The sequence below is a fragment of the Prionailurus bengalensis genome, chromosome B4 (genome assembly GCF_016509475.1).
Source record: "Prionailurus bengalensis isolate Pbe53 chromosome B4, Fcat_Pben_1.1_paternal_pri, whole genome shotgun sequence".
Taxonomy (NCBI): Eukaryota; Metazoa; Chordata; class Mammalia; order Carnivora; family Felidae; genus Prionailurus; species Prionailurus bengalensis.
This window is the reverse complement of record NC_057358.1, coordinates 123820092-123836914: the sequence shown is the minus strand read 5'-3', so window position 1 is coordinate 123836914 and position 16823 is coordinate 123820092. Positions and strand designations below refer to the sequence as shown.

The 16823-nt window shown below is 46.0% G+C and overlaps 1 protein-coding gene across 1 annotated transcript in view; it reads right to left on the bottom strand.

The window, feature by feature from the left end:
* The window catches only part of STAB2 (stabilin 2), a 165803-nt gene that overhangs the window by 27403 nt on the left and 121577 nt on the right, over positions 1–16823 (bottom strand). Inside the window, exons 45-54 of the mRNA XM_043562355.1 lie at positions 13704–13823; positions 12742–12789; positions 11503–11586; positions 10098–10244; positions 9165–9305; positions 8101–8160; positions 5434–5610; positions 4002–4091; positions 1892–2038; positions 462–518 (exon numbers count right to left, since the gene is read on the bottom strand). Coding sequence (XP_043418290.1) covers positions 462–518; positions 1892–2038; positions 4002–4091; positions 5434–5610; positions 8101–8160; positions 9165–9305; positions 10098–10244; positions 11503–11586; positions 12742–12789; positions 13704–13823 — 1071 coding nt within the window. The remainder of the gene's footprint in view (positions 1–461; positions 519–1891; positions 2039–4001; positions 4092–5433; positions 5611–8100; positions 8161–9164; positions 9306–10097; positions 10245–11502; positions 11587–12741; positions 12790–13703; positions 13824–16823) is intronic.

Genomic DNA, 16823 nt, shown 5'->3' with positions numbered 1-16823 from the left:
TTGGCCTAATTGCTTACCCTCTCTGAGATTCTTTTTTTTTTTTTTTTTTTCATATGTGGCGGTAGTAATAGCTTCCTATGAACGTGACAAGGAGGAATAGGGGTAATGGATAAATAAAGGGAACAACACAGAACCAGGGACAGGAATAGCACTCAAAATGCAACTATTATTTTTGTAACTATCATTATCTTGGAAAGTCCCTTCTAACTCTACAATCCCATGATTTTTCTAGACAGTTCCTAGAAGGTAGGTACTGGGTTGAAAAGTTGCCTGGGCTAAGAATGTTCATCTCAGCTAGGCTAAGAATGCCTGGTTGTGAAAAGAATGTTGTAAATTACAGTTATGCAACATACCCAGAGATGCACACACACGTACACTTACTCATGCCTCCCAGAAGACTGGGGTCTAATCATGGAACAAACATACTGCTCTCCAAACGTTGTCACTGCATTCGTAATTACCTTTGATTTACTCCACCTCGGGCAGCTGGGGGTATTGTCACAACTCCAACAATCTCCCTAGTATGCAAGAAAAGAAACGCTTAAACATCAAGAATATTGGTAAACACAAGGATATGCCCCTGGTTAATATTTTGACGGGTCGATGAAGAACTTAATCTTGATTAAGATTCTGGCTGTGGCCAAGAATGCAAAAGCAAACACACTGCCAGTTTGCCATGGAGAATTCTGAAGGTCTGTCTTGGCCCTCGGCTCCTTGGTTTATTTCTTTGAGGTGAAAAGTTCCCTGCTAGACAGAGCTGGCCCAGGGCACTGCCATACAGGCATCTGGTAGACTGGCCCCGGAAGCATGCACACAAATACCACTTTCGTTATAAACTAGGTGTGATACTTTTGGCCAGTCACGCGTTTCGATCCTTAGGTTTCTGATCTACAAAATAGAATGATTCTTGCTGTTTGATCTTCAGGGGATCGGGGACGGAAAATATTAACTGCAAAAATGTGTGCGAATATACTTTGGGAAGTTAGGAAGGCCACAACCCCTACAGCAGAAAGGGCAGCTGGGTTTTCATCGCCTACTTTGGTATCGGACTGGTGTCTGAATAATTTGGGATATTTATTGAATCCCTACAAGTTGCCAAGTACCAAAGCCAACTGGTCACAGACTTTGCCACATAGGATGCTTCACCTCTTTAAGATTCAGTTCCCAAATCTACATCATAGAGTTGTTAATAGCAACTCCTGTTATTGGATTATTTTAGGAGTAACATCAGCATTGAGCCAAATGGCTGGCTCAGATGTAGTACTCCATAAATGATACATGATGGATGAATGAGTGTAAAATCTTAAAATGCCTCCTACAACCAGGGCCGAGGATAGAGATTGAATCACCACTGTTAAAAGAATGAATGAATAAAATAAATGGAGGTTGGCACAAAAATGGCAACTTCATATGGTTCAACCTAGGTTGAATAATATAATACTAGGTTGAACCATATGAAGTTGCCATTTTTTGTAGTCAGACCCTATAAATAGGGCAATTTTATATGGTCTCATCTGGCAGAATCGCAAAAAAAAAAAAAAAATGTTTGTTGAATGAATACGTGAATGACTGGATAGGTGGGTTTGACAATGAATAGCTTGTTGCAGAATAACTGGCACCCAGTTGGTACCCCACAACTATTTCCTTAATGACAAGGGAATGGATGGATGGGTAGGGTGGTGGATAAATGGGAATGTGCAAGGCCTGGATAGAGCCATGTAGATGCCTATTGATTCTGACTCTCAAGAGCACCATCATTTGGCCCTCAGATCTCATGGGCCCTGGGCTCCCTTGAGGACCAACTCTGCGTGGTTTCATGGCAGAGTCCATGATAGATCATGAGGGCTGAACCCCAAGTGTCTCCTACTATAGCACTGATTTTAGGACTGACCGAAAAATTGTATGCGGCAAAAGTGTCACAGTGGCCCCCCAGGGTGGGATCAATTAGTAGACAGTCAATGCCGTAGGCCACACCCAGGTCAAACAAGAGTTCCCGTTGTACAATTCTGCATGTTTGGTCATTCAGGAAGAGCTCGCCCTGCGAGGGAGGGAGAGAGGGAGAAAGAGAGAACAGTCAACAATCTTTCTCAGACTTCTCTTCTACCTAGGTTATATCAAGTGGTCAGCACTTTCAAGGCTCAGAAAGAACTAAATATGTATGTGTGTGTGTGTGTGTGTGTGTGTGTGTGTGTGTGTGTGTGTATGCTATATAAATATATATATATATATATATATATATATATATATATATATATATATGGTATATGTGCATATATGTGTCAAACACTCAGCATGTATTATGTGCCGAGTAATATTCTGTGTGCTTTACCTGTGCAAATTCTTTTAATCCTCACAGCAACCCTAGAGTATCCCTGTTTACAGATGAGAAAAGCGAGGCAGCCAGAGAGGTTCAATAACTTGCCCAAGGTCAGACAGCCAGCAAGTGGTGGTGTGGGCGTTCCTACCTAAGCAGTCAGCCTCCGAGCCTACACTCTTGGCTACTCTGTAACACTGCCTCCACCAAAGTAGAAACAGGGGCAGCCAGGGTGTTGGGGTGGAGCAGGCATGACCTGCCTGTGGTTCAGGATAAACTTAGGTAACGTGGCCACTTTATGTGCAGTAGTGCAGTTTGTTTTTACTTAGTGCTAGCTGCCAGCAAAGTGCGGGCACAACCCTTTTTTTCAGAAGATACAAGCAATGGCTTTAACTCTATAATGATGCCAATAACTTTTTCCATGTACTGGGCATTGTCTAAATAGTGTTTTAGATACATTATTGGGCTTTGCTTGCAACAATTCCAGGGCTTTCTTCCTTAAGTTCACCCAGCTAGGAAATTGTTGAATATAGCTTCCCCATCCCCCTAAGGAAGAAAAATGCTTTTAGGTAGTTCTTTGGCAAAAAAAAAAAAAAGAGAGATAAATCTCAGCATCTACTGATGGGATGGACACAGCATGATTCAGTGGAAAGAAGAGTGGAAAACTGTGATTAAATCTCCCCACTTCCACTTATGTACTGCGTGACTGTGAACAAGTTGCCGAACTACTCTGAGGTTTGTTTTCACCAGGTCAATAGGATTAATGATTTCATTGCACAGGGTTGTTACAAAGATCACACTAAATGATACATTGCAAAATGCACTGAAAGCTATATTAGCACCCAGAATGAGCACTGGATATTCTTATTATACTTCTTTGATAGGTTGGTCATCAGATATAAACAGAATGTTGTATGGCCCTTCTAACAAGGCTCCTTGAAGGGAATCAACTCAGCTGGGGGCTGCATCCCTTTTGTCCTTCCTCCTTTGTGCTGCCTGGAGAGTGGACATGATGGTTAGAGCTCCAGCAGCCACGATGAACCTTGAGGTGACACTGAGGTTGGAAATGCGCTGCAGAGCAGAAAAACAGAAGGAGCTCTGCCAATGAGTCATCATATTAGCTCTGGATTGGCTGCCTCCAGATTTCTCTTAAAAAAGACACAAGTCCTTATGTATTTAAGTCACTGTCATGTTGGATTCCCCATTATATACAGGATATAGGATGTAGCTAATATTATCCTATCACACCCATTCATCATGTGGAATTACAGGGAGGCAATATTGCTCAGAAACTAGCCAGGGAAGGTGAAAACTGCAAACTTTCTCTCTGTTGGCTGATCTAGGTAGATGGAACCCAGAGCTGGCTCCCCCTGCCAACAAGGGGCTAGAGGTGAGGCCACAGTGGGGCTGGGAAGGAAGGGAAAGGAATGACAGTATACTATCCTTGTCAAAACAAAACAAAACCAAACCAACCCAAAGCCACTCTCTGCAAGTGTAAGGGGGGGCCCCTAACACCTGCTACCAGGGCTTATGCTGGCCAGGATTTATCAGGTTTTTCACAGCTAAATACTTACTCTCAGGGTAAGACCCCCGAAGGCAGCCAGAGAAAAGGGCTTGCTGTCAATGGAGGAAAAAAACGAATATTTTCTTGAAGAGGTAGTGGTTGGGGAAAGCTGTTAATACTCACAATGTCACGGCCAGTGCCGCACTTCACGCCCAGCTCAGAGCCTTGCAGGGTCGTCCAGGCAGCAGATCTGGGGAGATCCACCGCTAAAATCTGTAAGAGCGACGGTACCACATTAATACCCCAAATTTGGGCTGAAGCAGCACCCAGAGGAGCTTTGCCAACCAACCAAATCTGGCCACAGGTTTTTCCAGCTTTAAAATGACTGCCGATAGAATCAAAAGGAAGCATAATCATGGGCCGTCTAGAAGTTGGAAATTCTGTCTGTAGGGAAAGTGTCCCCCGCTGGGCTAGCTTCAATCCCCCTTCCACGCCCCTTCCATGCTTGGGAGTCCAGAGCAGATGCTGTGTTGGTGTATGAAGCCGGTGACAGGTCAGGGAAATGGCATAGGGTGCTGTTAGGGGTTGAGCTGTGACCCCTCAAAAGTTTAGTTGAAGATACACTGACCCCCATTACCTCCGAATGTGACTTTACTTGGAAATAAGGTCATTGTGCATATAATTAGTTAAGATGAGGCCACACTGGAGTAGAGTGGGCCCTTAATCCAGTATGACTGGTGTCCTCATAAGAAGAAAAGAGAAAAGGAGAATTGTATGTGGACACAAAGACACAGGGAGAGGACAGCCATGTGACCAGAGGGGCAGAGCTTAGAGAGGTGCATCATCTACAAGCCAAGGAATGGCAAGGATTTCCGGCAATCACCGGAAACTAGGAGAGAAACATGGAACAGATTCTCCCTCAGAACCTCCAGAAGGAACAACCTTGTCAGCACCTTGATTTCAGACTTCCAGCCTCCAGAAGTCTGAGGGATACATTTCTGTTGTTCCAAGCCACCCAGTTTGTGGTTATTTGCTATGCAGCCCTGAGACGCTAATACAGGCCCCATGAATGAACCAAAGTTAGGGTGCTTGGCATTCTTGGATTAGGCAGACTCAGTCCTGGAGAGAGACATGGGTCCTGGTTGAGGACTCAGAGTGACAGGGTTTCAGCAGGAGCTACCATGCGGCTACAAGATCTTGCTTCCCCGGTCACGGTAGATCCGTTCAGGAGTGATCGCATCTGGGGGAGTCCACCCTTTGCCTAGACACTGTGGAACTGGGGGAGAATGAGTTGGGAACTTGGGAACTGTTACCAACAGCCATTTTGCACATGAAGTGGGGCCGAGGAGAGTTGACCTGCAGCACGAGAGAGGAAACGATGCTCCTGGGTATTGATTCAAGTTGGAAAGGAAATCATGGGAGGTCGGAGAAACAGAACAGGCCTGGCGCACTGCGGGGGTCCATTAACCACGGGGCCAGTCGGAGAAGGACACCGGGGGGGGGGGGGGGATGCCCAGGTGTCCTTCGCACCTCGGAGGTGGAGACACATTGACCATTCCCGGCTTTGATCCCCCTTGGGCACCCCTGCACTCACGTCTGTGTGTTAACAAAGTACCTTGGCATCTCGGATCACATGGAACTTCAGATACTCCTTCAGCTTGTCCTTGTTGTCTTGGTTGAACAGGAAATCCTGCTGTTCAGGGGGTAGGGCTTGCAGGGCTTGGTCGCTGGGCCAGAAGAGAGTGACTGGAGTGTGGATGGGGTCAGCGATGATGCTCAGCAAGCCCACGTCCTGAAACACAGGGAGTCGGGCGCATGCATGGCAAAGCCCAGCCACAAGGCACAGGATCCTTCTGAGGACCGAAGCCAGCCGGGGGCGGGGGGGGGGGGGGGCGTCGTGCCCGCCCCGGGGCTCCCTGGGACTCCAGCTGGTTCAAGGGTGACAGCCTGGTGCCCCAACCATTCTGACCCTCATTTTCTTAGGGAGCAAAACAGAAAGTCAATTCTGGGCTTTTGTGAATGCAAAAATAATGTTTAACAAATATCTTTTTTTGATTTTTGCTACTGCTGCCCAAATATTTTAATTTCTGGAAGGTCCACTTAGCATTTCCCCATATTTCATTTAAAAAAGTGAAACTGACACAGTATTGAGATATTCCTGTATGAGATTTCTAGATCACATGGACTCAGAAGAGAAATTGCTAGACAAAGGGAGGGGAATCTTTTTGAGAACCTTCTGTAACCCGGGTGCATTATATATATTCTTCCTTGTAATTTTTCCAATAACCCTATGAAGTAGGTTTTATTATTCCTTCCTAATGAGCCCCCCAGAGAGGTTTGCTAACTTTCTCTAAAAGCCTATGTTCAACCAGACGTGATACCCAGGTGTGAGGGTGACTATGAGGTTTTGGGGCTGGGTGAGCAGGCAGAGACACTTGCCTTTGACATCCCTGGAGAGTCTCATTTTGAACACCTTGACATCTCCATTTCTGAAAAACTCCGAGGGTGAGCCCCAGGCTATTTTGGAAATCGCTGGTCAATGCAGAAGTTTGTAGGCAATGCTAAAAGGGGTAGGGGTGGGGGTGGGGTGGGGGTCTGGGTTCTAAGAGTCCTCCTGGGGCTTCTCAGGGTATGAGGAGGAGAGGGGACCTTGGAAGACCCCTGTCCCTCCCCGATTCTCCTCTGAAATCTTTGGACAAGAAGTTTCTCTACTCAATTTGTGGGAAAAGTGAAGTCAGAAAGATAAACAGTAAAACCTTGGATTGCGGGGCGCCTGGGTGGCGCAGTCGGTTAAGTGTCCGACTTCAGCCAGGTCACGATCTCGCGGTCCGTGAGTTCGAGCCCCGCGTCAGGCTCTGGGCTGATGGCTCAGAGCCTGGAGCCTGTTTCCGATTCTGTGTCTCCCTCTCTCTCTGCCCCTCCCCCGTTCATGCTCTGTCTCTCTGTCCCAAAAATAAATAAATGTTGAAAGAAAAAAAAAAAAACAAAAAAACAAAACCTTGGATTGCAAATGACCTGTTCTACGAGTGTTCCACAGAAACACTTAAAATTTCTAACAAATTTTTACTTGATAAATGAGTGACGTCTTGCATCACTCATACGTGACTCCAAACATCACATGATCACAGCTGAGCCAATGGTTCTCTCTCTCTCTCTCTCTCTCTCTCCCTCGCTGTGGGATTGTGAGTGATCGTCTCCCATGGTCAGATGCTTGGTCTCAGGCCATGGTGTTTGGCAGAAATCAGTGATTTTTCCGGAACACTGGAAGGTGCCCACAACTGGCACTAGTATATTTTTTGTCACTTCAAAGCACCAAAGACAGGCCTTTGCTTTTCCATCCAAGAGTAAGCTTAGGGATGCGTTGCTTCCTCCTAGCTCAGGCTGCCTGCAGACAGAGAGAGACCCTTTCCTCTGCTGCCTTATTGCCAGTTCCATTAAATACAGTGCACAGCAAGAGTTTGTTAACCCTGGACTGTAGTCAACATCCATGCGAGCATTTACAATGGCCCCCATGCAGAAAAAGATTCCATCGAGCCAATAGTAGTGACATCGACAGTGATAGTGAAAGTCGTCCTGCACAATAACCCTCCTCTCCCAGGTCTCCCTCACCAGCCACGGAGGTTTTCAAAGGTCAGTGCAGGTTAATTTGTTTCTTTGTCTTTATATTTTGTATTTTCTTTACTTTTTGTATCATATTACAGTATTGTAATCATTTCTATATGAATGTTTTTGGGTTGTGGAACGAGTCTTCTGTGTTTCCATGATTTCTGATGGGGAAATTCGCTTTGACATACAAGTGCTTTGGATTACAAGCATGTTTCTGGAACGAATTGTGCTCGCAAACCAAGGTTTCACTGTAGTTTTAAATGCAATGTCTACCTATGCCTTGGGGCATAGATTTCCCAGATTTGCATGTTGGCTTGCCTGCCCCTATTAGGAGGTGAGAATTCCAGATGTGAAGCCCCTAGTGCAAGATGTGATGCTTGAGTCCTTTCCCTTGCTTCAGCCGCAGGTACGTCAATTTCTAATTTGGCCGGTGTACATTATATAGCTGAATAAACCAAATGCTGTTTTGGGAATGGAGTGACAGCGAATGACTTTGTTCTCTTGGAAGTCGGGACTTTCCTACACAGATTCCCACAATGGCTGGCTTGCTCCCCGAATAAAACAAAACACTAATGACAAAACAAAACAACCCCCTCCCCCCCCCCCCCCAAATCCAAACGAACAAAACCCTTCAAAAAAGAAACCTCCTTAGGCAGGTAATCCCCTGGGTTTTTACCTGTAGTAGGTCGTGAAATTTGGTGTAGCCGTGGTTTATTGCCACTGTTGTAAGATTTTGCTGCAAAGGCAATAAGAATAGGAATAATACCTTTCTCCATACAGTTCACCAAGCACGTTAACAAAAGTTCAGCTGAATGAAATCAGGGTAAGATAACGTGAGAGGTACCGCAGATTGGCTCGTCAGCACCCACTCCGGCTCTGACGTACCCACGCCTTTCTGCAGTCCAGCGGATGGGGGACCATGCGTGACATTTTCCCAGACTGCCTTGCAGCTCCAGCCCCGTGTGTGACATAGGATCCACCAAACAGAAGAGTTTTTACAAGGATTATCGGTGGAAGGAAACAACAAGAGGCGGAGGTGACCGCTAGCTAGCAGGAGATTCTGACCAGCACAATGGTGGAGGCATCTGGTGTTCGGACTTGGAGGTTGTAGGGGGTGAGGCTGGAGACAGGTCAGAGCAGTCCCGCAGGAAAGTCACGTGCCTTCCCCTGGCAGGTATCCCTGGGCCCCTTTGTTCCCAGCTATGTAGCTTCTGAATTAGACTCTCTGGCTTTCCAAGAGATTTGCTGTTAAACTTAGTATCTTAAGAATCTCCTTTTTGTTTAAGTTAGGTAGAGTGGGTTCTGTGGTCTGCAATGAAAAACCCCGGCCGATGCTAATAAATAACAATCAAATTCAAATTTGTCTTTTCTTTCAATTGAAAATGAGTTTTACTCCAGGTTTGCTTTGAGTGATATCTATCATCTATCTACTTATCTATCATCTATCTATCTACCTACCTATCATCCATCTATCTCATCCATCTATGTAATTTCTCCATCTTCCAAATCTATGCAAGACCATCTGTCCATGTGGAAACTAAAGAAAAACTTATAAAATCCATTTATCTCTTTAAATTAGGCTTTTACCTATTTACTTCTTACTAGAATAATATTCACTAGGCTTTTAATAGTAGCTTGAGACTGAAGCAACAAAATTAAGATGCCTCAAAATCAGAATTGTGAAAATACATTTTGAGTATTATGAGTCACTCTGGGCTGAGAGTATGATAATGAACCCACCAGGATCCTTCCAGAGGCATCTTTGGGGGTGACAAGCAAGTTTTGAGGAGACAGCAATTTGTCTATGATGTGGATGATGCCATTGGTATTGATGAGATCACTGGATATGATCTTAGCCTTATTATTTATATACACCGTGTCCTGAAATTAACCAAGAAGAGAGAGAGAGAAAAAAATGAGCACAAAGAGAAATGGACAAAATCATTTCTTCCAGAATGCGTTACCAACATGCTAATAAGTCATCACGAAAGTGAACATTTAAGTAGGGCTGTGGGCAAAATCTGAAGATCTAAGTTCCTTGAGCACGTTTCTTTGTTATGACTATAAAAGGAAAACTGAGACAAGACTGTAATTTTCACCTGGAGGAGTTAATAGCAAAGAACCAACCACAGTGGTCATTTCGCTGTGATTCTCAAATATGAAGTAACAAGTACATCACTTGTGTTGTCTGCACCACCTTCTGCCTCCACCACAACTTACTTCCCTTTGCAATGGATTCTACAGTCACCACTAGTTCCTCTGTTGTGGGGGGCGAGGGGGCCAGCATGGTCAGGTGGCTTCGGTCAAAAGTGTTCACCCCCTCCAGCTTCTAACCCAAAGCCGTTCTGCTGACCGCTTGAGCTGCTTTGCTTACGAGTTTCAATTCCAGCTCTAATATTTACATGCTGTGTGACCTTGGACAAGTCATTTAACTTCTCTGAGCTCCGTTTCCTACTTCATAAATTGGGGAAAGAATAGTATCAACATCATGGGATTCTTTGGAGGATTAAAAAAGTTAGCACACATCAAATACTTAGAATACTACGTGGCATATAGCAATCACTCAACATGTCTTAGTTGTTGTTGTTATTACTATTATTACTGGTATTAGTCTAAAGAAGAGAAGAGAGAGGGCCTAAGAAAGATGGTCCTCTTCCCGAGGTGGCCTCTTACCTGAGAGACGGAGATGATGATTGACTCCCCTTGGAGAGAGGTAGCATTTGGGGTCGATTTCAGGTTTTCTAGAAGCAGTTGGTGGCAGGCGATCACATGATAACGAAGAACCTGGGGCATGAGGCCCTGTTGGTCCCAGTCTTTAATCTGTAACAGAAGATGGGAGGGTTCCAGCCTTTGCTGGCCCCCTCCATGCCCTCCCCTCCTCCATGCTCTCCCCAACTTGCACTGGGAAGGAGGCAGTCAGGGGTGGCTCGTGGTCAGGTTTACAGGGTACAGGGTGTTCACACAAGAGGGAGAAAGTGGCCCTCCCTTCTTCCCTGCTTCCGATATGGACTCTTAGAATGAGTGGAAGGGAGCTTGGAGTTCCTCTGGTCCAGCATCTCTCAATGCATGCATCAAGGACCCCAAGTCCTGTGAGATGCTACTTGCAAAAAGACTTTTCTTGTGAAAAATGCTGGGCAAAGCTGCACCACACCTGTGCCTCTTGGAGAGGTACCTGGGCCAGATTTCCTTTAGTGTGGAAAAGATCACAATGCTTTTCCATTGTAAATCAAAGCACAAACAATATTAACCATTAAGTCAGTGTGATAAGAAGCCCACAAGGTTCTCATTGCTTCAATTGCTTCATGGTATCTCTTTTGATGCTTTTTTAGAGAAAAACAATCAAATGTCAAAAACTTTCCAGAAGTATTTTTGTGCCTCTGTTTTTGTGTGGAGAGAAGAATGCACGGTTTGGAGTCATGTTTCCATCCTTACTCCGCCACTTGCTAGTCATGTGGCCTTGGGAAATTTACTTCTGTCAATGTCCTTGACTGCAAAAATGGGGATGATAGCACTCCATGACAGGGTTGTCATGAACACTAAATGAATGAATCTAGGTCAGATACTAGAAACAGTGTCTGGCACATCCATAAATGTTTGCTACAGTATTATATGTTAATGGGTAATCCTGCATGAGGAGTCCCAGTGAATGTTAGAATAGTAAAGGCTCTGATAAGGTCTGCAAGAAAAAAAGACTTATTTAAAAGCTTTTACCCAGCATTCTTGTTCTTCTTGTTTTCTTTTGTGTTTTTTTATGTTTGTTTGTTTACTTGTTTGTTTATTTATTTATGTCTATGGAAGGTTTGGATCATTTAAAAATGGTTGATCTTTTCTAGCTTCCTACCTGATTCAGGAATGTTTTTCAGAGGGCCTCTGGCCATTGGTTACCCTAAATCCACCTAAATGCTTTCTTTTGATAGGAGGTCCCTAAGCTGACAGGCAGCCCCTTTCATTGCTGATCTGCTCTAGCTAATCCTAAATCTCCTGCCCAGAAATGTCTCCAGCATTGGTTCCAGGGTGACACCCAAAGACTGGGTTCCCGTTCCACACCTCTTCTGCTTGCCTAGAGCTTCATGCTTACCCGAGGTTCCTCATCAAAAGCTGCAGATAAAGGTGCAAAGACAGTGAAAGGGCCCGGACCGCTCAGATCTCGCACAGAATGTTCCTGTGGGAAGGAAGGTGGGGCCACATGGCAGGTACCTAATTAACATACGTACAGTTTCAAACAAATACAGAAAGTCAGTGGTGACAGAGGGGAGTGAAAACTGAATCTGGAGATCTGTGTTTTATTTAGTCTCAGATTCAAATTCATTCTCAGTCTTTGTCATTGAAATAATGTTTATTTTTACCTGGTTATAAAAATAACATACGTTGGGGTTTCTGGGTGGCTCAGTCAGTGGAGCCTCCAATTCTTGATTTTGGCTCAGGTCATGGTCCCGGGGTTGTGGGATCGAACCCCAGGTTGGGCTCTGCACAGAGTGTGGAGCCTGCTTGAGATTTTCTCTCTCTCTCCTCCGCTGCCCCTCTCCCCAACTTGTGCTCACTCTCTCTCTCTCTCGGAAAAAAAAAAATATGCTTATTGTATTAAAGATTTGAAAATATAGCATGAAGAAGGAAATAACTACCCATAGCCCCACTGCCTAGATGCAACCTATTATTTTTAGGTATTTTTTTCCAATGTCTCTTCTACATGTAAATATTTTACATAATTGGGATAATTGATTATAAGATGATTGGTTTAGCTATGCTAATTGCCTTGTTGCCAATGTTAAGAGCCTCTGGCTAGTTATATTTTCTGCTAGGTTTTATGATTGTATTCATTTAGATATATATTTTTAAAGTTTATTTATTTTTGAGAGAGTGGGGGAGGGGCAGAGAGAGTGGGAGAGAGAATCCCAGGCAGGCTCTGCACTGTCAGTGCGGAATCCGACGCGGGGCTTGAACCCATGGATCGCGAGATCATGACCTGAGCTGAAATCAAGAGTCGGACACCCAACTGACTGAGCTACCCGGGTGCCCCTTATTCGTTTATATTTTTATCTTTTATTTTTCAATATATCTGGAACTTATCCCAATGTATGATGTGCATAAAGACCTAAGTTAATATTTTCACCCGGAGTTAACCAATTGCCCCAGGAATGCTTCTTGCCTCTGGTGTGATGGCAGTTTTTGCACGCAGTGCATTCTTCTATGTAGAATGGGCCAGAAACCCACGTTCCCGGACTTTCTTCTCCCTTCACTGACTCCGGAGGCTACAGTTTCTCTGTATCTGGCTGGAGACCCAACTCCTACAGCTACAGACAGACACACATGTTCTTACCAGCAGCTGGAAGAAGTATTGGGATGTTTTTGGGTTCTTGGGAAGCTCCTGGAAACAAAGATAGAGGAGGGTCACTTCATGTCTTGGGTTACACGCAAGATCAATTCAAGGTTGTCGCAGGGCAATTTCTGTAAGTTTGAGAGTCTTTACCACACTGTCAGCTGGAAATCTGCCCTCATGGGTCTTCTTTTTCAAGCCCCACCTACAGGCTTCCCACCGATGTTCAGAACGACTATGGGAACATGCTGTGAGTTCCAAAACCTTGCTGGAGTCACCATCTGATTTATCAAAGAAAGGTCTAGCCATTTCCAAAAGCAGTTAAGGTTTAGAAGCACTTTTTAAAGTTCAAATATTTAAAAAAAAAACAGTTATAGGTTTATGGAAGATTTAATTCCTCCATTAACAAGCATATTTGATTAGCCAGAATGCTCTAGTCCCTCTTTAAGCCAAATAACAGAACGTTCACTTTATAAAGGGGTAGAAATCTACAAGTATCATTGCTCCTCATCCGCTATGGCCAGTACAGATGCCTGTGGGTGTGCACACACACATATGTTCCAACGGCACCCACATCAAGGTAACGCCTTTGAGTTACTGTGTGCTCTATGCGTGTTACGTACATTATATCAGCTAACAACCCAATGGGGTTGGTACCATTAGAATTTTTTTTCTTACAAATTAGAAAGCTGATGCATAGGGAGGTAATGTAATTGCCTAATGTCTCATTACTGATTGACAGAGTTGAATTCATACCCAGGTGCTTCTGACTCCAGAACTCATCGATGTGAGGATTCTCATGTGTAGATACAATCTCTTTCCATTGCCAATTTATATAAAAGCAGGCTTTCCCATCTTTGTAGAGCTTTACAAGTTACAAAACTCCTGCGCAGTCCTTAGGGACCTGGATTCCTAGCACAGCGAGGCAAGTAGGGTTTGCTCTATGGAAACAGGCCTTTCGTTACCTGATAGATGTTGCCGCGGCAGGTGAGCCCATCCCCGATGTAGTTTGGCTTGCAATTACATGTCCTTTCTCCTTGTCCAGTGTGATTGCAGATGGCAAATTCACTACATCCGCCATTTTTCTGGTAAAATTTCCAAGGGGTGGGGGGTAAGAGTCAGCCCGGTTCGCTTGCCAGGTCTGCCAATATTCACAAAGCAATTCTGTACTGAAATGTATTTTTGTACCCACCTTCTAACTGACTGGTTTGCACTATTGCCCTTCTCCTGAACTTGCCTATTAACTCCCTATAGTAAGAGCCATGTATTCACCCAGCCACGTATCCCAAGAGGGCGAGTCCAACCGAGCAGATCTCCAGCTGTAAACGGACAAGCCCAGAGGTGCCAAATGGAAACCTTCTCAGCACATGTGGGTTGACCGGAAAGGGACCAATCTTGCCCGACAGTTCCCAGCTTTAGGCTTAAATCCTGATCTCATAATGGCCAGGTAATAGTCAGCAGCTAGAAGGCAGTTGGTATAAAAGAGATAGAACACACTGTCCTTGTCCACAAAGAGCTTAAAAACTGTGGGAGATGGGACAGAGACCTAAAAATAGAAACAAAGCAAAGTTCAATGCAAAGCCAACATCCATAGGAACACCAAGAAGGAGTCTGCAGCCTAAGCAGTTTCTAAGTGGGGAAAGAATGTGAGCTTAGGAAAAAGAACCCCGATGGGGTTGAGCAAAGAAGGAGGTCAACAGACTTAACGGTCGGCTATAAAATCTTCCTTCCCTCTAATGCTTGTTCCCAGAGCCTTAGTGGAGCATGATATTTGGGCCCAGGAGGGACTTCCTGTCTGTCCCAGATCCCTGCCTTAAGCTGACACAGCTCAGTGAGCTCTTCAAGACCAGTGGCCGTCTCTTAAGGCAACTGGATTTTACCGGCCCGATACCCGGCCCGCTGTAAGAGCACCAAGACAAACCCCCTCTTGGGCCACTCTCCTGCTTCTCTCTGTCAACAAGTCTACACGCTCTAGGTTCCCTCCTACCTCATGGACATTCCCTTCCTTGCTGATCTGACCCCACACCCACCCCTTCCTGCCCTCACAAACCCTTCCTGGTGCCTTCTGAAACTCACCATCATTAACAAACTCCCAGCAGTCTCCAGAAAACTCTCTCCGCCTCTTACTGAAGACGTGTCTGTCTCCCGCAAACGCTGCTCCCCCGCACCCCTCAAGCAAAGCTGTTTTCGTGGCCTGGGGCTGGGGTAGTGTCTTTCCTACTGAGCTTCCAAACTACTTCTACTGCCTCATCCTTCACAGACCCCAGCTCCCCGAGAACACACGGAATCCATGATGGCCCGTTTCTTTGGTCTTGGCAGTGGCTCCTGGATCACCAGCTTTCCCTCCACACCTGTGGCCATGCTTGGTGGCGTGAACGTCTCTGTCAGTGGCCTCTGTCTACACCCTGTGTCTGCCACCACCCCTTGGCCACCCTTGGCTTCGTCTCCACATTAAAGTGGACCCCTCCCGAGGCTCTCCCTCAAGCATCCTGCTCTCTCTGACCACCAGCTTTCATCATCTCAACTCCCCTCTTCTAATGCTGCAGCTCCAGCCTCCTTTGACCCACAGGGGCCTCCCCTCCTTCCAGCTGCTTCTCTCTCACCCACCTGCCCGGTGCAGTTGGCCCCTGCTCCTAGCTTTGTCCCGGCACAGCGGCTGACACAACGGCTTGGCAAACCACTGCCTCTGGGCCGGCCCTGACTCGCGGGGCACTGCGGGACAAAGTCACACGTGTGTGATGTCCGCACCTGCCTTCAGAGCTATCACATCGGTGCTCATCCAGAGAGCAACTTTTCTCTCTCTGGGGAAGACAGTTCACACCTTCACTCCTCCCTCCAACTCTCAACCACTGCCCCTCACTCTCAGCTGATGGGCTCACCTCATACCTCATGGAGACGCAGACACCCCACCTTCCCGCCCTGACGTTCACCACCTGCCTGCGCCTGGTCACCAACCCTACTTTCCTTACTTAACAAATGAACTCACAACTGACGGTCTGACTAGTCATTTACACACGAGGTGTCTGTCTCTTCCCCCTCAGAGTAGACTCTTTACGGGATGAGACTTCGCTGCTTGGTCAGTGATGAATTCCCAGTGCCTAAAATGGTGCCTGGGAGCCGGGGAGCTGCGTGAGAGGTTTCCTACTGGATATGTAGAAATGCGAGCCGTCTCTGTCCTCACGGGACTAAGAATTTATTTAGAGCGATCAGACGCATTTTCAAGCTAGTTCACAGTAAGGGCTCCACACAGCATGTGCCCACGAGTGACTCACTCACTGACTGGCTCACTAACGAACGAACTGATCGGCTAATGATCTACCTGACTAACAGCCTGACTGACCAACTACCTGCCTACCTACCACTGGCCCTGCTCCTGCCTGGGGCTCACCTGTGGGCTCTGGGGCCCTTTCTCCTCATCCACTCCTGTACCCTCCTCCTGGAACATTCCACCTTCTCTCCTTCAGTATCAGTTTCCTTCTCTCTGTTGGACTGTACTCATCAGCGTAAAAGCATGCCTTAACACTCATCTTGCAAGAAAACAAACTTTTGTTCTTCTTGAAAGGATCCAGTGGGTGGTGGCAGTCATGGGTGCAGTGGCCAAGAGTTAATGACTCTTGTACCTGACTGTCAGGCGCAAGATGGTTCATTGCATTAGTTGCCAAGACAAGGTGGCCATTGAAAAAACCAGGTGGAAACAGTCCTTGAAGAGTTGCTGTGCAAATAAAGCTGCATGGGTCTGCTTGTGACAGCTCCATGCCCCAGCACCCTGTTTTCTGCAATCATTTCATGTGAGGACATGTTCTCCTGAGGCATTTGCCAGATCGACACAAGGGGACGATCGGGATGAAGCTCAGAGAGGAAGGGCTTTAACTATGTGGCATCTGGGCTGTTCTTACACCCACAGCTAGAGGCTCCGGGTGGGCAGTGATATGAATAAGGGAAGTACGATGCATAGACAGCACTTCCTCTGGGGCTGACCGCTTCGTGGGAGGAACAAGAACCCCTGAAGCGGTCAAGGGTGCAGCCTTTGAGTAAGACAGACATGGATTCAAGTTCTGGCTGTGCCGTTCGCTTGCTCTGTACCT